This window comes from Grus americana, chromosome 6 (assembly GCF_028858705.1).
Source record: "Grus americana isolate bGruAme1 chromosome 6, bGruAme1.mat, whole genome shotgun sequence".
In the NCBI taxonomy this organism is placed as follows: domain Eukaryota; kingdom Metazoa; phylum Chordata; class Aves; order Gruiformes; family Gruidae; genus Grus; species Grus americana.
Genome location: NC_072857.1, coordinates 40540201 through 40560786, shown reverse-complemented (window position 1 = coordinate 40560786; position 20586 = coordinate 40540201). Strand labels below are relative to the sequence as shown.

Sequence of the window (20586 nt, the reverse complement as noted above, 5' to 3'; positions counted from 1 at the left end):
TTGTTCGGGGATCCAGAGGATTTAGACGGACCGGCAGAAATTGCAGCTGGCCTGGTAGCAATCCTGCTGCTCGCAGCTCTGTCTCCTGGCTTCGTGTAATAATTCATGAGTAACCCTCCCTTGCTTCTGGAGCCAGTCGTGGGTGTGTGCCGATTACACTGCTGTGGTTGACATCAGCATCTTAACTCTCATCGTTGCAGCCTGGCTTAAAAAACAAACGTATTTCTTCTTTTTTGTGTCAAGAACTTGATTAACTCTTCCTGTTTGTGTGCAAGAAACACGATGGGCTCATGCAAGAAAAAAGTAATCCACTTGGAGCAGCTGTCTCCATTCTCCTCCGGCCGGACTGTGTTTCTCAAGATACAGGAGGGATGCCAATGAAGCAATGTCTCTCCTGGGAGAGAGTTGGATGAATTATGCTGACGGAGCTCCAGCAGAAAGCTTCACCCGCAAAGGGTGGGGAGTAGCAGTTGATCTAGACCAAATGATGACTTAACCTTGCCTGAAAATTAAGATGTCGTTCCTTCAAATTTTTTTTTTATTTATTTTTTTTTTTCCTGCTGGAAAACTGAAATATTTCCATGAAACCCAACACAAAAACTTCAGTGGATTTTGGGTTTTGTTGGTTTTTGGGGTTGTTTTTCCTGTTCTTTTTTCTCTCTGTGCAAAGCCTGCCTGTTGGAATGCTCCCCGCCAGCTCTATTGGTGGGCCAGGGAATTTTCCAGGGCTAGCCTGAAGTTTCCATTAGGCAATGCAAGGTGTTGTTGGGGTTTTTTGTTTGTTTGTTTGAAGACAGCCAAGCAAAACAACTGCTGGTGAGAACTTTAGTACCTGATTCATCCTTGTAAAATTATCTGCAAAGCAAGAAGACGTTTTCCAGAGCCATCTGCAACTTGCTTTTAAAACTGAATTTCCTCTAATGCCGTAAATAGGAGTTCAAACACGGCTTAGGTGTTTGTTTCATTTTGGGTGCCCAATCGGTTTGCAATTTGTTTCAGATGAGACATATTATATTTTACAGGGTCACGGGATAAATTTGATCTTTTTTTCCATCCCTTAAATAGCCACCCTCTCCTTTCAAACATTACTTTTTGTTCACCTTCCTGGCGTTCAGTTTTAAGTAAATATTTTAAATTCAGAGGAGCGTGGTTCTCTGCTTTCTGCTCGCCTGGCTTCCTTGAGGACGGCAAGGGCTTGCACCGATTTATCTGATGGACTCGAAATCAGCTCCTTGCATTTGAAAGCTCTTCTGGTGGAGAACCAACTTTTTTTTGCTATTCAGAGAGTGGAAAGGAGCCTCTGGGAGCCTGTTTTTTCTCTTTGACAAGCGCCAGTAACATCACACTTGGAAAACAATTACTTTTCTTTTTCTTTTCTGCCTCGTGAACTTGGTGCCAGCTGAAAGGTGATGGAGCAGACCCTGGAAATGAAAGGTCCTGCAGAAGGAGGAGAAGATGGACCAGCCTGCCTGCAAAGGGTGGAGCGAGGTGGCTTCTTTGGCTCTCCGGTAAATCGTATGTAATGCCACCCATCAGATTCTGTGGATGACTTCAGACGGGCTTGGGGATGAAACACCACCAAGGGGGATGATGTTTTACTTGCGTTTTTAAAGCTCTAGGCAGAGTCTCTGGTCCAAGTCCGGTTGGTAGCACGTCAGCACGCAAGGGAAGGCTCGTAACTGAGCTCGTAACTTTTTATGTTTTTAAGAGGGAATGCTTGGCTTTCACTGCTTCACTGGGGGTTTCTTCGTGTGCTTTGAAATGTGACTATCCGTGAGGTAGCACCGGGGTTTTTTTTCCAGCCCCTTTTCCTTAGGGACTTCCCTTCTTTGCATTTCTTGTCCTGGTTCAGGCTTAATTACACCGGTCAGGAGAGATGGAGTTGAAATGACCACAGCTTTAAGTTGGAGACTGTTTGTTCTGTTAAAAGAACCCCCTATCATAAGTTTGTTGGAGAAGGAGTTATTAAAATCAATAATTCTCTCCCTCTTCCAATTAGTTTTATTGGTGCTGGGCACCATGCCGTGCAGAAAGGGCTCAGATACTTTGACTGTAGTGTGCTTGGTACCTGGGCAGGTAATGGATAAAAAAAGACTCTGCAGGTCCCCTCCTCACTGTGACTTCTGCTGATGGGTGGAAAAACTCCAGGATTGGTTTTCCTCATGTTTTTGCTGTTGTAGGTGGAACTGACTGTTAAAAAGGAGGGTTAAGTTGGTCCTGCAGACAGACATCTTACAGGGATTGAGAAATAGAGGGGCTGTGGTAATAGATGTTTTTTGTGAAGGAAAAAAAATGCTTGTGCTTCCATGTGTATAACCCCTCGACCCGTCCTCAGCAGAGCAATCCCCACTGCACTGCAGGTTAGATGAGAAGCGATCGTCCCGGAGCTCCCCGAGATGACCAGTAAAGCCACTGTGGGGAGACTGGCCCGTGCCTTTCTTCTCTCATTCCTGATCTGGAGGAGACACGTATGCCTGGAACGGCTGTACCAGAAAGCTGCTGTTAGATGGCATTGGTTGGCTGTGAATATTCATGTGCGACTTGTTTTTGGAGCAAAAACACGAGGAGTGCTGTGGTACTGCTAATTGCAATTGAAAGTGTTAATTTTCACACGGCGGTTAAAAGAAATCCTATTTTGCGACGATTTCACTTGAGTCAGGGGTGAAGTTCCTGACGCTTTTAGTGGGTGCAGATGTGAAATGCTGAGTCTGAATATTTGAGCCCCTCTTAAAATACTTTATTTCATCTGAAAGATTCCCAGGCGCTCTCAGTGTGTTACTTTGTTAAACTCACCTTTTTTTTTTCCTGGAGAGGTTGGAGTCTTGACTTACTATTCAACTTTCTATTGCAGCTTTGTTTAGTGGAGTTTATGCATTCTTAGATCAAACATTATACAATCTGACCAGGAATCGTGCAATCACAGTGGGAGATGGGAAGAAGCAGCATAATTTATTCTATAAACAAAGGGCTCATCTACATTAGAGCGCAAGTTGGTTAATAAAATGGGGTTTAGTGAAATAAAAAAAATAAATACGCAGCTTCCCCTGGGCTGTGTTTAGAAATAGTTGCACTCAGATGGGGAACGTGGCGTTCATGTCTTACAGGGAGATGAAGCCAATCTCTGTGGTTAAGCAGCTACCCTGGTCAGACTGGTCTGGAATGAGATGAGTTTTGTCTTGTCTGGGTTGATGCGTCCTTGGTGAAGCTCCCGCCCTCTCCATCTTGCCAGGGCTCCTGGGCACAACCTCGTGTATCTCTGTCCTGCAGTGAACTGAGCTGCTCTGCGTCTTCCTTGGCGAAGGGCAGGCAGAAGGTGTCTTGGTCCCTTTGCATGCTTGAGAGAAGGGGATGATGGAAAGGCGCTGGAAAATCTAGAGGGGTTTGATCAGATCCTTATTGCAAAATAGGGTGGATAATGAATGCCAGCGGAAGGACCAAACTACATTTAATTTTAATCCTGAGATGAGCCAGCTGTTCTAGGTTGGAAATGTGTGCAAGCTTGAGCTGGGGATAGCTCTGAGGACGCTCATCAGGCACAATAAAAGGTAACCACTAGACCTAAATTCAAGGACCACTAAACCTTGTTACTATCCCTGACTCGTTCTGGGGTTGTATGCGTTGGATTCACGTAGGACAGCTTTGCAATCAAAGTATTAACTTTGGTAAAATTACCAAATTACTGTGGTTTGACTGCTGGGTGGATAGAGGATCCCTCCTGAGCGTTTGCTGGACCGCCAGCAGCTCCATCCATGTTGAGAAGGTGGAAAACTTAATGAGTGGGGTATGTGTTAGAGGTCTGGGCAAAGGGCTGGTGAGTCCAACTGCTGCTTCTGGAGCTGCGGTCTGGGGTGGAGGAGAGTCGGAGGAGATGTGCTACTTTTTTCTGAGGATGTATTGCAGCGTGGGTATGGAGCATCTCTCAGGCTCCCTGCGGTACAGACCTGGGATGTATCAGCTGGTGGAAAAATTGCTTCAGTCAACAAACGTAAAAATAAAAAAAAGCTGCTGGAAGAAGAGAAAAATCTAGCTTAAGTGAAGTTAATGGTACAACTTCCCTTAGCACGAGCCAGGAGCAGGATTTCTTCTTGGAGCTCCAATGAGTACAACCGGCTTTTCTCCTGGACCGTAAACCGAAAGTTGCTGAGAGTTATTACGCACACGTGCACACAATAGTGCTCAGAGCCCGTCGCTGGGATCTTTCCTTGGGGATCCATATAAAATACCTCTCACAAAAGCTGCCCTGTGTGCGAGCAGAGGAACTCCATCTAGTGACGTTAAAAAAGGAAAAAAAAAAAAGCCCACAAAACCTTTTTCACACACATACACAGTCGCGTACCTCTTATCTTACTGCCAGTCTGTTGAAGATATCAGCACAGCTAAGCAGCACGCACTTACCATATGGACGCTAAAAATGCTGCTGGGGAAGCGATTTCAGTCCCTGCTCTGAATTCTGCCAGTGCAAAAAATGTCCCCTTTGTCATGGTGGTGAATGAATTTTCTTGTTCTCCTTTCTCCTTGGATTTATGTTAACCCTGGGTTTCAGCCGAGTTTGATCTCCTCGCTTTATTGTATTGCAAACAGTAGTCAATAGCTCTTCAGCTTGAGATCGCCTGGATTTATTTTCAGGTCAAGTCAACTCTCCTTGACCCAAGTCTGAACCAAAATACATTCCCAGAAGATTCCCCCACAGGATATCGCATCCAAAGACAGAGTGACATTGTAATGAGTTCAAGGTTTCAGCTCAGTACAACGGAGTCCCTGTTGGCGTGCGGAAGGCGACCAAGCCATCCCTCTTATTTCAGCGCTGGGTCCTCTCCTGGGGCGCCTCCCAGCAGATTTTGTCATCCACCGGTCCACTTCTCGTCATCGAACAAGGTCATCGATTGCATTCGTGGTGTTCGTGGTCTGAAGGGAAAAGCCGGTCCCAGCTCTGTGTGTATGTGTTTGCACGGCTCTAACATGCGTGCGTGGAATTGGTGTGCAGGCTTTAAGCAACTGATGAGATGATCTGCATTTGTGCTCTCCTCTTTTTTTTTTTTTTTTTTTTCTTTTTTGAAGGAAAAGCGGGATATCTTGTGGGGACTGCCTGGTGCAGAGGCAGAACCGACTGATACTGCATCATAATGTAAAAACACTGCTTTGAAAACCGGAATGAACTCATGAATTTATCCTGGATGATAAATCTTCCTTCAAAAGAAGGCAGCCTTAGTTTAGTACAAAAGACTGTTTATTTCTTCTATGGAGAAAAAAAAAAAAGTAGTAGTGTAATTGGATAGGATTAACTTTCCAGGGGCCCTGGACAGAAGCTAGAGCACAGGCTGCCCTCCTCCTTGTGCTCGCATTGGATAATTTGAGTAGTCTAAGACCTCTCGGGCTTCCTACGGCGTTGGGCCATGAGCTGCCGCCAACGTGCCTTGCGCCTAAAGCCTATATTAAAGACCCCAGCAACAAGGATTTCTACAGAAGGTAAAATCGTCCAAGTGTTTGACTAGTATAAACTGCTTGTCTCAACTGGGAACCTGGCCCAGGTATGGAGAAAAATACAGCCTTATTAGTGCTTTTCATCTCGAGCAGGTAGTTGAATACATTTCTGGCAAATACATAAATAACGTACAACGGGCTTAATGTTGCATTAAGAGTCTTCGTGGTTTGTGCGTGCTGACTTTGTCGTTTTGACTGTTCACGGTTAATGTTGCATCAGCCCTTTTTATTTTATCTAGTCATTTAATTACCTAGGAACAGTCCTGTGTGCGCTTTTGTCGGTGGGAGCAATGATGCTTCAAATTTCACACCTCATTGGGATGGATGGGAAAGTTTTTAGCGAGATAGCTGGGTTGGCAAAAGGAAGGAGAAAAGTGAGAGTCCGAGTCCTGCAGGTGTTTGTAAATATACGTGTGCCCTCTGACTTGTGCAGAGAGTCCCACGCAATTCAGGTTGATAAGCAAATCCCTTCTTTTCTGATGGGCCAAGTTGAGTTTCCTGTGCCTGAGCTGGTTAAGAGCGTGACGTGATCGAACTGGCACGAATTTATGGTGCGAGAGCTGCTCAACGGTCACTGTTGTTTTGTGCAGTAGAATCACAGAATATCTCAAGTTGGAAGGGACCTACAAGGATCATCGAGTCCAACTCTCTGCTCCTCGCGGGACTACCTAAAACTAAGCTGTATGACTAAGTGTCGTCCAGATGCTCCTTGAACTCTGACAAGCTCTGACTACTTCCCTGGGGACCCTGTTCCAGTGACCGACCACCCTTGGTGAAGGAAGCTTAAACTATGTGCTCGCCTTGTTCTCTGGAATAAGCTACTTCAGTGAGTTGTCACAGAGGAAGGACGTGGTCATGTATGGTAACTTCTACGTGTGATGAAGACTTTCCCGTAGCTATTATGAGAGCAGCCACGTGGCAGAAGAACGATGCTTGGGAGCGTGCTTACGGTGCTGTGTGAATCTGATCTGAGCTCAGGTCTGCGCGTGTTTTTCCTTCTGTGATCCACAGCTCTCTCATGAGAGGAGATGTGGTCCAAGAGATAGCTGGGCTCGTCGGGCACTTGAGTGTCTGGAGAACATGCACTGCGGGCAGGAGTCCTGTCCCAGTGTTTTCCACGCCTGGAGCCAAGCTGGAGGAGATTGGAACCTAGATTGCCTGTGGGGCTGCGCTAACCACCACGCTAAAGGTACGGATGGAGAAAGATGGGGAGGGATGCTCCCATTTGAAAGGAATACACAATTTGTGGGGTCAGGAGAGAGGTGGCGAGCCCAAGGTGGAGCGTGACTATGGCTGCGAGACCAGTCCCATCTACTTGTTGCAAGGAGATGTCATCCGTGCGCTGTGGCTGGCTGTGTGCAGGGTGCTCCTAAAATGCCTGTCAGACCTCAGGGGAGGGAGGTGTTTACTGGCCTCCATCTAATTGCAGTGTAGGCAGGAGATAGGTGTCCATCCGCTGCAGGTGCTTCTGGGCATGTGCCACAGTAGGACTGGAGCCTCCTGGAGAACAGAGACCAGGGTGGCACGTAGGGAGCTTAGACCAGGCAGGAGCTGAAGCAGGGCTTTGGCAAGCCCTTGTTTTGCAGCTGGCTGTCTGGTTCTACCCAAATCCTGAGTGTCTGGCTGGACTGGGAGCCAGGAGAGCCCAGCAATTTCTAGTGCTGAGCCAGAAGCAATCCAGGAGGAGATGGCCAGATAGCTCCCAACCAACAGACACCAAATTCGTGGGGAACGCAGCTGTAACATTTTCGTCTTCTCACCTGCCATTGGTGTTTGCTAGCGGGCTAGACAGTGACCGTTCACAACGGGCCCAGTAAAAAAATGACCTTTGTGTTCATTTACTTAACGTTTTCAAGGAGTTGTGGCTAAGTGGGGATGACCTTCGTTCTCAGCTCCCATGCATGGGCTTAGTTCCAACAACTCCAGTCAAGCTATGCTGACTTTCGGCAGCTGGGACTTGGGCCCTGCTTTTAATGTCCCTTAGTCGGTGCTCATGGAGTCGGTTTTCCTTGCCAAGATTATATTTGCTTTCCTTCCTAAAGGACCGCTCTAAATATCATACTTTAAAACAATATGTCTTTTCCCCCCGCAGAGAACAATACGATATGCCACCGTTGAATTAATATGTCCATGAAAAGCGAATATAATCTCCCCAGTAGATCCCCTTTCCAAAAGATTTATGATTTAATGAATTTTTTTATTTCTTACCGGCATGGAGTATTTAGTCATTTTACACCTAGCAGGATTCTTTCCTATGGACGCAAGCGAAGGCAGGGGGGGAATCCCATCATCCCAATTCAAACTCCTTTCCTCCCTCTCCGTCCCTGGCGTGCCACTTGTAACCCTTGCTGCCGATGCAAAGTTATTCCGGTTTTCCGTAGCATGGCTTCTGTCAAAACCTACCCCCGGCACATTAATGTCACCTTGCTAATTTGAGACAGCGCTGTGCGGAGAGGAGAAGTTTATGAATGGTGTTTATGTAAAAATCAATGCCTCTGAAAAATCTTTGCTGCTGGCTGCTTAGCTACTCCAGGCAGGATTTCTGGCTCGGGGTCCTATTTTATCTTTCCCGTGGTCACGCTCCGGCACGCTCCCAAATAAATGGCAATAATGCCTACGACAGCGGATTATGAAGCCGCAAATAACATCCGTAGGTAACACCTTCATTTAGTTGAAGGGTGAGATGGAAATGAACTGTGAAGGAGAGAGCCATCTTCGATAATTATTAGCTACACGGGTAATATTCCTAATTACACCACCAATTGATTTCTCCTAAAAGCTCTCATCGCCTTGAAAATGGTAAATTGATTGCTCTGCCAGCCCTTTGCTCGACAGATCCTGCTGGGATGCGTGCCGTACCGGTGCTTGGCTTTTTGGGAAGCTCACTGGGAACGACGGCTGCAATTCCCTCTGGGATTGATGGAAAGAGCCCTGCTGGGTGGCTGGACAGGAGCGTTCACGTCTCCTGCTGCATCTTTTGGGAAGAAAAAGTCAAAGAATGGTTAAAATCCTGGGTGGCCCAGCTGATCGAGACCCACGTGAAGTGCTGCGTGCTTTGCGCTGTCTCTGGATCGGCGCTGTTCACCATCACTTGTCAAGAGGTAAATGCTGACGGCAGCATCCCCGGGCTCAAAAACTCTACTGGCAGGTTTTCCGAAAGCCTTTTGGTGTGCGGTGCTTCAAACCGTAGGTGCTGGAGGCCTGTGACATCCCAAGGAGCTCAGCGTTCGTGCTCTAAAATCTTCCTTTTAAATTTGGTTCTTATTGTTGCGGTGGAGAAGTTGAAAATAGAGCTTTGGAGCTGCAGCGTAGATGGAAATCAGCCCATGAGGGGCTTTCTGGGGAGGAAACAAAACCAAAAAAAAATCTCATGAACCTTTAAACTAATGGCTGGGTGGTATGGAGGAGAAAGGGAAGTGTCCCACACTACGATTTCTCTTTAATTGCTTGGTGTGGTCATTTAGGTTAGGGGAAGCTGGAGCCTTGCGCAGGATGGGTTGCGATTTGCCCTGGCAGCCTCTGCCTGCACATCTCTTCCCTTGCTCTCCAGTTTTAAGAGGTTGATTTCTTTCTGCTGCAGTATCCCCAGCCTTAAAACAGGGTAGCGCCGTGTGTTTGCAAGCATCGGCCCAGCATCCCACCCAGCACCGCCACTGTACCCCTTGCCTTTGCTTTCCCACCCTCCTTGGCTCCTTCAGTTTGGGGCACCCCGGCGCTCTCCATCCTTCGTGGAGGAGGACATTGATCTCCTCGGGACTGCCCGCGAGTACGAATGCCTTTCCCCGCGCTGCCGCAAGCACGAGTAGCACCTTTCCGTGGTGCAGCAACAAGGGGAGGGTGCTTCTCCCTGCTCTCTTCCCCTTGGTTTCTTCATCTTGTGTCCCTTCCAGACCGGACAGGACGGAGCTGGACAGGAGACCAGCTCTGCAGCTTTCCTGACGGCTGCCCGGGGCTGCTGACGCTGCTTTAGGCATGGTTTGGTGTTAAATGACTTGATTGTTTTCTGTTGGTAGGGGAAATGGAGCTGGGCAGTACCGCAGTTGCTGCCTGCTGGAAATTTGCCGCTCGTTTCCTTTCTGCTTGCGATTTCAGAGGTGACTCCTGATGTAGTCATCTATTTATCCCTTTTGTTAGTCCGGTGGCTCGTTCCTCCATCCATCATCCAACCGATGCAGCGAGGAACGTGACCGGGAGAGGACAGAGAACTAGCTGTCTTGGAAGAGGGAGGAAATGAGCGCTGCGTTTTCATCCAGCAGCCCGCTGGCACTGGCTCCCAGGACTGCAGGAAGCTCTTTTTTACCTTCGTACACTTCACGGATCACAGCCTGATTTCCTCCAGGGCTCTCCCCGGCTTTATCGTCTTGATGTGGGTGTTTGCAATCCCGGCCGGCACGTTGTTCTCCGCCTGCGTGTGAAGCTGCTGCTTTTGGACACCCGGTCGGTGATGCTGCTCCCGCCCCGCTCTTGCTGCACGCAAATCCTCTCTTGTGCAATGAGGAACGGTTTCCCTTTGTCCCTTTTTGATATTTACTGTGCTGTTGAAACGCTCCCCCACCCAACACATATATGCACTTTGCCTTACTGGCTTTCTCTCTCACCCCCCAAAAAAAATCAAAAATCTTTCTAGTACTTAAAGCTGCCAACTTGCATTTTTTTCTCTTTAATTTCTCTGTTGACTTGAGCTAACACCCAAGGGCTGGGTGTTAGCTCCCATCTGCCTCCCAGTTGGAAAGGGAAGCCTTAAGGGGAAATGAGGATGCTTTCAGCCCATGTTCCCAGTGCCAGCAGGGAGAGGCTGCGGGGACTGTGAGCAATTCCTCCTTTTCCCTCCCACCATGTTAGTAAAAACTTGTGCTTTTGGAGAAAAAAAAAAAAAAGATCTGTAGTTCAGGCAGTTAAACAAAATATAAATGCAAAACAATTGGGTAAGCAGTTAAACTAATAATAATCTGGCTTTCAGTGCCACGTTTTGCCCAGCACCCGGTGCCTGCCCCTGCTGCCGTACCTATCTCCGCGGGTCAGAGCTCGCCCTCACGTGTGTTTATCTGCAGCGCTGAACGCGGTGGAGCCTTGACCTCGTGCAGGGCCCCCCGTGGTCCAGGGAAAGCAGAGGCTCCTCGTGGAAGGACCCCAAGAAAAACCCAGCGAGGCAAATCCGGTGCCCCGTCTTTCCCCGGCGCGTTGCCACAGACTCCTCCGTAGCAAGGCAAAGAACTGCCAAGCTTTGCTTCCGCCCTTTCCCGAATATCTGGAGACAACTTGGTTTCAAGGAGCGATGGATCGCCTCGCCTGGATAGCTGCATCTACAAGGAGTTTCTGGTCTGAGATCACATCTCTTGGGACACCTGCTTGGACTGGCCGCAGATACCAACTAATCACGGCAAGCAGGTAGCATCTCGACCTTCTGCTGATCTTATCTGGGGTGCCCAGCTTCTCCCCAGCTCTTCTTGCTGTGTTTTAGGGAGGTGGTTTCATATCATGTGGGTTTTTTTTTTTTTTTTTTTTTTCCCCAGATCGTGTTGTTTTGCTTACCGCCCAAGTGTTTCATCCCTGAGCGCTGAGCAAAATCTGGCTTTCATAACGGAAAGGGAACGGGCTCCGTCTCTCCTGCGTGAGGAACGTGCTCGCTATAAAAAGATAGCTGGAGGGAGGAACCTGGAAAGGGCAACGAGGGCTCTGCTCTCGGTAAATGCGGGAGAGGGGAGGTTGCCTGCGACTCCCGGACAGCCAGCAGCTTTGTGGTTGCAGATGCTGGCCGGTATTTTTGGAGAGCTGTGGAAGAGATTGTCCTACTTAATGTTATTTTCTGGCGCGCCAAGTAAGGAAAAACCGTTCCGCTTGCTTTTTTGGCTAAGCAACTCTGGAGTTCTGCTAGAGTGCCTTTATTTTTTTTTTTTTTTTCCCCAGGATTTTCAGAGCCTGATTTAGCCAAGTGCTTCAGTACATGCTTATTTTTAAACCTAATCCTGTCGTCGTCTGAACTCATCGTGCTTCAATTCTGCCAACGTCCACGGCCTTGGGCGGGCGCTCAGAATTTAAGCGGATGCCAAAACGCTTTGCTCACTGACAGCTGTGAAGTTTGGAGGACCTCATTCAGGGAGAGGGGAGATGAGGTACCTGACATCTCACCCTCTCCATCCATGGGATGGCGAGACTCATCCCGCTGTTCTCCTCCTTCCCCAGCAGCGTTGCGAGCGTGGTGGTGGATGGGATGGTCCAGGTGGCCTCTTGCGGTCTTGCTGCAGGGTGACGCTTGGAGCCGGTGGCAGCCCAGATCTCGGTGGTGACAGAGGTACCACCAAATGCCTAACCGGTCGGGCCTTTCTCCAGCATGTTTCCCTCCCCGGTGCGGTGTCGGATGTTGGAGGTCTCTGGGAACGCGCGGGGCCGAGCTGGGAGGCAGCACGGGGTGAGCACCGGGAAGCTTCAGCGTTGTGCGTGGCGCTGCGGGAGGTGCAATATCTACAGCTTGATCCTCCCTTTGCTGGTGGAAAAGCTGAAGCTAATTGTGCTTCCGCTTGCAGGGGTGTAAATTTGATGTATTTGACTCTGCTCCTCCATGGGGGCAGAATTAAGGCATTGTGGGCTGAGAAATGAAGCACAGTTAAAATAGCAATCTCTTTTTATTTTATTCAGAATTAAGACTGCTCTGCTGGCAACTAAGAGTCCTTTTAACCCGCACCCTCGCTCTTTTTAAACGAGTCCCTTCTGCCACGGAATAAAATATCTTGTTTTGCCGCATCCCTGACTTGCTTTAAGCTTGAGAACTTGAGCTAGGCGCTTTCATAGGAAAACATGTTCTCTTTTTAAGTATGCCGTTTGCCAGCAGGTTTTAATGCAAGCTTTTAATTGCCTGTGACAACAGGATTAAGCATCTTTGGGGAAAACAAAATACGTGCTTTCTGGGGGTGTTGAAGCTCTCGGGTTGCAAGTGCTAAAATGTCTTGAATCTTCCAAAAAGTGCTGGTTAAAATGTGTTAGCGAACCTGTTTTCTCCTGGCTGGACAGTGGCTCAGGAACGACGGGGTGACTTGGGGGCTCGGAGCCGTATGCGTCGGGGTGCACCCCAGCACCAGGGTTTGGGCAGGGGGGAGCCAAGCCCCCCACTCCGGGTTATCGGGTGTTTTCGGAGCAGCCTGGTGGTACGTGCGTCAGATCCCTCGGAGCTGTCAGTGCCGCTGTCGGGCTTCAGCGAGTGGTATTGTGTGGCTGTTGTGCTGGCGGGTAGATTATCATCTAATCCTCACATCTTCCCCGGGACAGACAGACAGGCTGACCCCGCTGGAGCTGAGTACAGACCTACCTCCTTCCTCTCCACGGGCCATTTTAGTCACCGGCCTGTCCCGTGCTGAGGACAAGTGCGAAGGAATGGATTTTCAGTCTTAGTTAGCGAGTTTCTGGCTTCCTGTTGCTTTTCCGTGGCGTTAATTTTTATTGCCCTGGGTGAGGGAGTAGAGGTGAGACTCCACTGCCTCCCCTTGCCTTGTCTTCTCAGTATTTTATAGGGGCCAGGGAAAAAACAAAACAGAAAACAACTATATGTAAACCTACTTTTCTTTTTTCTTTTTTACTTTTTCTTTTTATCTTTTTAATATTTTTATTTTTTTATATTTTAAAATATTTTCCCCTTTTAAATTTTTTCTCTTTTTTAAATTTTTTCTTTTCCCTTTTTTAAATTTTTTCTTTTCCCTTTTTTAAATTTTTTTCTTTTCCCTGTTTGTAAATTTTTTTCTTTTCCCTGTTTGTAAATTTTTTTCTTTTCCCTGTTTGTAAATTTTTTTCTTTTCCCTTTTTTAAAAATCTTTTCCCTTCTCTTTCTCTTTTTCTTCCCGTCCCGGTGTCAGTCCCCTTTCCCTCCCTCCTGCCCCCGTGTCCCAGACCTTCTCTCCCCCCAACCCTCGAGCCCTCCTGTTAAATCCTGGCGGAGACACCCCCCCCCACCCCCCCCGCTCCCCGTTCCCCTCCGGGGGTGCAGCGAGGGCCGCCCCGTCCCCTCTCCCTCCCCGCGCTCCCCCCCCCGCGGGGGCCGGCCGGGGCCGGGGCCGGTGCCGCCCCCGAGAGGCGGTTCCCCGCCGCGGATATAAGGGGGCTGCGGGCGGCCCCGCTCAGTCGCTCGGCCGGCGCGCAGGCTGCGGGAGGTAAGGGCGGGCGAAGCGGAGCGTCCCCCTGGCCGGGTGTGGAAGGGGAGCGGGGCGGGGGGGTGCCCGCCGCGGGTGTCCGTGTTCCCCCCCCATCCCCGGGCCGAGCAGGGTGACAGCCGCCGGAGGCTGGAGCAGCGCGGCCGCCGCAGCCACGCTCCCTCGGGCCGAGCTCCCCGCCTGCTCCCTGGGTTGCGTCCCACGCTGTCTCGGGGTCGCATTTGGGGGGGGGAGGGAGCCTCCTCTTCTCGCACCCCACTTGGTTTTCCCGTGGCCGGGGTCGCGGGCTGGCACGCCTGGCCGTGGCGGAGCTGGGTGGCGTGCTGGGAGGGTCTGAGACTTCGGAGTCACCTGCGTCGGGCCACTGCAGCATCCCGGCAGCGAGCCCGCTCGCCTCTGGGTGCTGCTTTCCCCTGCCTGCCTGGGTGGGACCCAGGGCTGTGCAGGGCCCTTGTTTCTCCAATTATTACTATTTTTTTTTATTTATTCCCATCTCAGAACTGTAGAAGAGAGTTTAAATGTGCTGGGCTCAGTTTGCAAAGCCCCTTGAGGGCATGGGTGGCCTGGAAGGGCTGTCCTGCCCACCTCCCCATGCTGGAGAACCAGGGTGGTCCTTTAACACGGGAGGGGTGCAGGTGTGTAGGTGACAACCTGACCAGCTGCCCCAGCTTTTCCTGGCATAGCTCATTTTCTCCTCCACTTGGGAAGGGCAAAGTCCAGGTTGCCTGCACCCCGAGCTGCCTGGAGGCAGGTCTGAGTGCAGGCAGGACCGGGCTGCAAGAGGCTCTGGGTGGAAGAGGGGGTGCTGAGAAGTTCCCCAAAGTGTTGAGGGCTTGCATGCTGCCACGCAGTGCTGGGCTGCCCTGGGGATGCTCGTGCCTGTTTGCTTGCTTCACAGCCTGCATCTGGTCCCGGGCGGGAGGTGGGATGGGGAGGGTGCAGTCCTGTGGGCTGCGTCGGCTCCGGGGACACCTCTGGGCATCTGGAGCAGGATTTCAGGTGCAGCTCCTTTCCTTTGTGCCGTAACTCCTGCAAACTAGCAGGGACCGGCCACGACACACGTGCCTGCTGGGCAGAGAATGATGGCCTGCGAGAGCTTTGCAGTGCGGCGGACACAAAATGCAATTCCAGCTGCCTTCGTGAGTTTTTAGGATATTGTGCTGTCTGCAGAGAGCGCTAAAGGTATTTTTTTAGGACCACAGAGCGGCTTTATTGAGTTTGTCTGGTGGGTTCCCCCCACACCTCCCAGCTAATCTGGGTGGGAATCGGAGCTTGGGTTACAGCAGCTAATCCCAGACTACAGAGAGCCCGGCCTTGTAAGGCTGTAATCTCTGAATATAGCCATCCTCCTCGGCGGGGCTTTGAGCCTGGGAGGCCGTATCGCTTTCAGATTTTTATTACCGTGCTGGGGATGCAAAAGCGCAGAGGCATGCGGGCGGCCCCGGACAGATGGATGCACGTGCACGCAGCAGACCTGCTCGTGGAGTGGATGCAGGCTGAGGTTCGGGCTGAGCATCGTTTGTGTTCAGTAAGATCCCCGGGGTGGTTGTGAGTTGAGCAGCTGGGATGGTGGTGCCCTCTGCTAGCTGCTGTCCTCGACTGGTGGCCATGGTGTCCCCAGCATTGGTGTGAGCCCCAACTTCATGGGATTTTTGCTGCCCTGTTGCTTGCCTCCTTGCTCACCCTCGCTGCCTCAGATCTGACACCCTGCAGCCAGGTCTGAGTTTCTCCTCCGTTAGGGGATGTGCTGGAGGCTTGGTGGTGGATTGTCACGGCCCCGTCCTGGAGGTTGGCTTGACTTGGGGTCTTGAGATGTGGAATGAGCCCCACTCTCCTTGTTGGACCACGTGCCTTCCCAGAAGATGCTGAGGCCCACCAGTGTGACTTCTGTGGGGTGGTACGGGGGCAGCCTGGTGTTCCTCCCACTCTGCTTGCCTCGCTGTCCACAAATACCAGCAGGAGATGGTGGCCTGTGCTGCAGGGCCAGGAGTTCTGTGTTTTTTAGGGAGTTTGCTTTAGTTTTGAGATACAGGGACTTGGGGACGGTGCTGCCTCTCCCCGTGCTTGAGAGGCCTTGAAAAGTGTTTGCGCTGGGGACGCGGCGGCAGTGGTGGGACCCTGGATGAGGTCTGTCAGGAGACTCATCCCTCTCTCCCACCTGCAGCCCTGGGCTGAAGCAAGCATCCTGGGGAGCTGTGCCTGGGCAGCGCGCGTCCCTGCTGCCCGCGCCAACCGGGTGGTACGGACAGCTTGAGGGTGGGCTGCGTCTCTGCGGGGGGCAGGATCAACCCTTCTGCCCTGCGCAGACCGGGGTTAGATCACCCACGATGATACCAGGAGACGGGGTATCATCTGTCCCAGGACAGAAAGCTGCCGCTCTTTAGCCAGCGTTTTAGCAGAATCCACACTTAGCTTGGTTTGAATCTCAACTCTGTCTTTCAGCAGGCCGGCGGGATGAAAGCCTGGAAGGCTGCGTAGGTTTGAAGTGAGAGGTTAGATCTCCTCGTGGGGCCGATTTGGGCTCTGTTTGCGGAGAGATTTGATCTCCCCTGGATGCGTGCACAGCCCCCCTCATTGTTAGTGCCACCAGCTTCCCCTCCACTGGGACAATAGTGCCTAATTCCCCCCCGGTAATCTCCCCCCTTATCTCCCTTCTCTTCCGTAGCCTGTGTCCCGGGGAGGGTGGGAGGTTTGGGAAGAGCCAATTATGCAGATGGAGGAGCGAGAGGTGCTGTATCAACCAACATCCCTTTTTGGGAAGCGAGGGAGAGAAGGGGATGCTCAGCGCGGGAGCGTGTCCGAGCTCTTCACTGCTCGCTGTCCCCTCTGTGCTCCTGTAATCCCCACCAAGAGGTCCTACGGTGGGGTCGGGGATGTTCAGCGATACAGGTGGCTGTGGGAGTTGTTCGCCCCGGTTGCTCTCTCCAGCTGCTCTCCCCGGGGCTGGGGTGGCATCAGGGGGTACCTCTCGTGGCTGGGGTCATGGGGAAGAACAAGGTGGCCACCACCGAGGATGCTAGAAGCGTCCGTGGTGGGGACTATGGGTGGGCTGGCTGACCCGATGCTCCACCTCAAGCGAAGCCATGGGTGATAGGGGGTCCATCTCTCAGAAACCCACCTCTCCATCTTTATTTTGGCATGCCCCAAGCCAGAGCCCGCAGACACGGGGCTCCAAAACTTGCTTGGCTGAAGCATGGTGGTCACGAGCCAAGGCGGCCGGCTGCTGCTGTGGGTGGTACTGTTGGCCCTGCGGGGTGGGAGGGTCCCAGCGGGGGAGGCAGCGTTTTTGTGCCACCCCAAAAGCACAACGGTAATTAGCAGCCTGGCCTCGGATTTTGCGTAAGCCGTGTGGGTCTGCTGGTGAGGAAGTTAATGAGGAGCCCCTTGCTTTGTCTGCTGCGTGCTGATGGAAGAAGGCGATGAAGAGGCAAGAAAAGTAGATGTAGAAAAGCAAAAGGGTGGGGAGGAAGCAGTTGTTGTGGAGCCAGCTGTGATGGGGGAGTGTTTTGTAAATCAAAGCGCTCTCCTAAAAAGAAAACTTAAGCCCAGCAGATCTGCTCAGCGGTCAAGCTCCGACTTTTTTTTCTTTTTTTCTTTTCTCAAAGCTACGTGATAATCGTTAAACGCAGGGGACGCTTTGTAAAATAGAATTCAAGGGAAAAGGGGAGGATAGAGCAGGATTTAAATTTAAAATTGGACAAGGGTACAAAGCCCCTTAGTTCCCCATTTCTGTTTAACGCAGCTGGAGCTGGGCTCGACAAGATGCTGACCAGAGCTCGTGGTAAATGTTTTACGGTACCGTGTATCAGCCAGATCAATTCTACTACGCTTGAGGGAGTGCAGATAAAATAGCTTAAAGATTCCCCTGCTGAAAGCGATAGTATCATCATTTATGCTGGAGAAGACAGATTTAGTCGCCTGACATTTATTTGGCCACGGTGTACTTTGCGGATTTCACACCCGGGGACGATAGCCAACCTGATGATGTCAGACGTGAGCTGCAAGAAAAAAAAAATCACACACAAAAAAATCTAGTTCCTCTCTTGTCGACCAGATGAGCTGCTTTATGTGTCTGTTTTGGTCGTTTTACTTCGCGAGTCTCTTTAATGGAAAGTGCTTTACAAGAATAGGACATCACTAAACCAGCCTGTCCTGTGTGTGCTTTATGGTATGACGATGGCAGCAGAACCATCTCTGTTAACTTAAATCGATTCTTTTGATCCTATTTTGCCTGTAGGTCACTCGAACTCTGAACTGAGCAAACATGAGCGCACTTGATTTGACTTCCATCCTTGATTTTCTGGAAACGGCCAACTTGACTGAGATCAACTGGACGTGCAACAACGGTGACTGCATCACGGTTGATGCGACAACATGCCCTGGCACGCTCAACAAAAGCGCCCTGCTATACACCCTGTCCTTCTTCTACATTTTCATCTTTGTCATAGGGCTGGTGGCCAACTCGGTTGTGGTGTGGGTCAACCTCCAAGCCAAAATGACTGGCTATGAAACCCACCTCTACATCTTCAATTTGGCTATTGCCGATCTGTGCGTCGTCATCACCCTTCCGGTGTGGGTCGTCTCCCTCGTCCAGCACAACCAGTGGTACATGGGAGAAATCACATGCAAGATAACTCACCTTATATTTTCCATCAACTTGTATGGCAGCATCTTCTTCCTGGCATGCATGAGTGTGGACCGCTACCTCTCAGTTGCCTATTTCACCAATTCCAGCAATCGCAAGAAGAAGATAATCCGTCGCTGCATCTGCATCTTAGTGTGGTTCCTTGCCTTCTCCGCGTCTCTCCCAGACACCTATTATCTCAAGACCGTCACTTCCAACAACGAAACCTATTGCCGTCCTGTCTATCCAGAGGAGAGCTTCAAAGAGTGGTTGATTGGCATGGAGCTCATCTCCGTCGTGCTGGGCTTTCTTATCCCTTTTCCCATCATTGCTCTCTTTTATTTCCTCCTGGCGAAGACCATCTCCGCCTCCAGTGACCAAGAGAGGAAGAGCAACGGGAAGATCATTTTCTCCTACGTGGTCGTGTTTCTCGTCTGCTGGCTACCCTACCACATAGCTGTCCTTCTTGACATCTTCTATAGCCTCCACTTCATACCTTTCAGTTGTCAGATGGAGAACTTCTTGTACGCCACCCTTCACATCACTCAGTGTTTCTCTCTAGTCCATTGCTGCGTCAACCCCATCCTGTACAGCTTCATTAACCGCAACTACAGATACGAGCTCATGAAAGCTTTTATTTTCAAGTACTCTGCCAAAACTGGTCTCACTAAACTTATCGATGCTTCCAGAGTGTCGGAAGCAGAATACTCTGCTCTGGAGCAAAATGCCAAATGACTCCAACCCCGTAAAGAAACCTCCTTGACTGTTTGACTCGGGGTTTTTGTGTTGGTTTGTTGTTTTTTTTTTTTTTTTTTTTTTAATCCCCCTTTTCCCTGTGCTTGTTATGAACGGGGCGTGAATTCCAGCCTACAAAAGAGAAATAGCAAACTATAACTTGAGAGTTAGAATCAGGGGCAAAATGGAAGTGGTACCAAAATTACGCCTTTTGGTGGTGTGTTGTTTGATCTCCTCCTGCCCCAGCCTGGACTTCTCGACAACGCTATGCAAGTGGAAAGGACTTTCTAGCAGACAAAGCCATTGTGTACCGTAGATAACATGCATTTCCAGGATAAGCTTTTTCTTCCACGTGTAGATTCCCCTCTCGTCTCCTTGTATATGTTATATATATATAGTGTGTTGTATTTAAAAGCTCGAGACTTTATTTTCTGGCTCTTGGTGTACCTTATACAATTGTATTTGAAAGTTAAATATATTTTTATCATGTATTTGGAGTATATTGCTGATGAGTGTATCCAGAGTGCTGTAGTCTGAGTGTTAGATTGCCGTTTGGTTTAAACTATCGTAGGTGAGAGGATGCCGATAGTTAGCAGTATGGAAATGATCTCTTAGGTGCATCCTCCCTGGCCGGCACACTTTATCGACTGTAGCTTCATGTGGTGGTCATACCCGCGTGTCTGGAGCATGAAATGTATGTCCTGTAATATAGTTACCGTCATGTTAAAATTATCAGTATTGTAAGAGTTGGTAACTCCTACGCCCGTATTTCACAAAGCTGTATCCTTATGCACAGAATGAATGATCTTACTTCTGAGAGTTGTCTCTATTTGTAAGTTATTTTTGTAAAATAAAGATCTGGGGAGAAAAAAAAAAAAAATTATCTATGCCTGCCAGTGATTTCACTTGCCGTCCTCCTCCTCCTTAGGAGAAAAAGCCAAAAAAGAAGAAATCCCAAAGCTGCCTTCTCTCTTTTGGTGCGGGAGCAAAGGGGTCAGTCTGTATTTTCCTGGTGTTTGTTGACGGTGGGCAGAAAAACCCTCGAAGGGAGGAATGTGAGAGAGCACCGGTGCGTGGCGAGAGGGGAAGGGGTGGGAGGAGCGGGTCTGGGGAGGGCTGTGCTGTTTGGGGAGGTAGAGCTGATGGATTTATAAGGGGAAAGCTGTTGGGAGCGATGAAAGGCCGAGTCTGTAGCTTAGGAATAAACGCGTGGAAGGAAAATATGGAAGCAGGCAGATGGAGCGGATATTTGGACTAATCCAGGTTCAGTCCCTGCGGTGTTCGCTCGCGCTGGAATTTGGGGGTTAGCGGTCCTGACAGCATTAAATCCCTCTTTATCTCTTCTTCTCTTTGTTATGGCTTACGTTAAATTTGCAATGTCGTATTGCCGAAGCGTGGGGCAGGATTCGGCCGCTGCAGGATGTACGAAGTCGCTCTTTAAGCCAGCGAATTGTGGTCGCCTTCGTCTCGGGACAAGGTAACTAAGGATAAATCAATGTCTCGCAGCCATCGCTGACGCGCTGGTTTGCGTGTTTTGCCGCTCCGGCGCGGTGCTAACTGCTTTGCCTTGAAGGCTACGCTTAAATTCCTGTTAAATCAAAGCGTGCC

At 50.1% G+C, this 20586-nt stretch overlaps 1 protein-coding gene across 10 annotated transcripts in view; it reads left to right on the top strand.

The window, feature by feature from the left end:
- ACKR3 (atypical chemokine receptor 3) overlaps positions 1-20586 on the top strand; it is an 83800-nt gene that overhangs the window by 23734 nt on the left and 39480 nt on the right. Inside the window, exons 1-3 of one of the 10 annotated variants that reach the window (XM_054830761.1) lie at positions 11173-11299; positions 11389-11594; positions 17857-19858. The exons of 2 other annotated variants lie outside the window; for them this stretch is intronic. In XM_054830761.1, coding sequence (XP_054686736.1) covers positions 17884-18978 — 1095 coding nt within the window. In that variant the 5' untranslated portion in view covers positions 11173-11299; positions 11389-11594; positions 17857-17883 and the 3' untranslated portion in view covers positions 18979-19858. 7 more of the 10 variants (XM_054830762.1, XM_054830763.1, XM_054830767.1 and 4 more) reach the window with 7 other exon arrangements.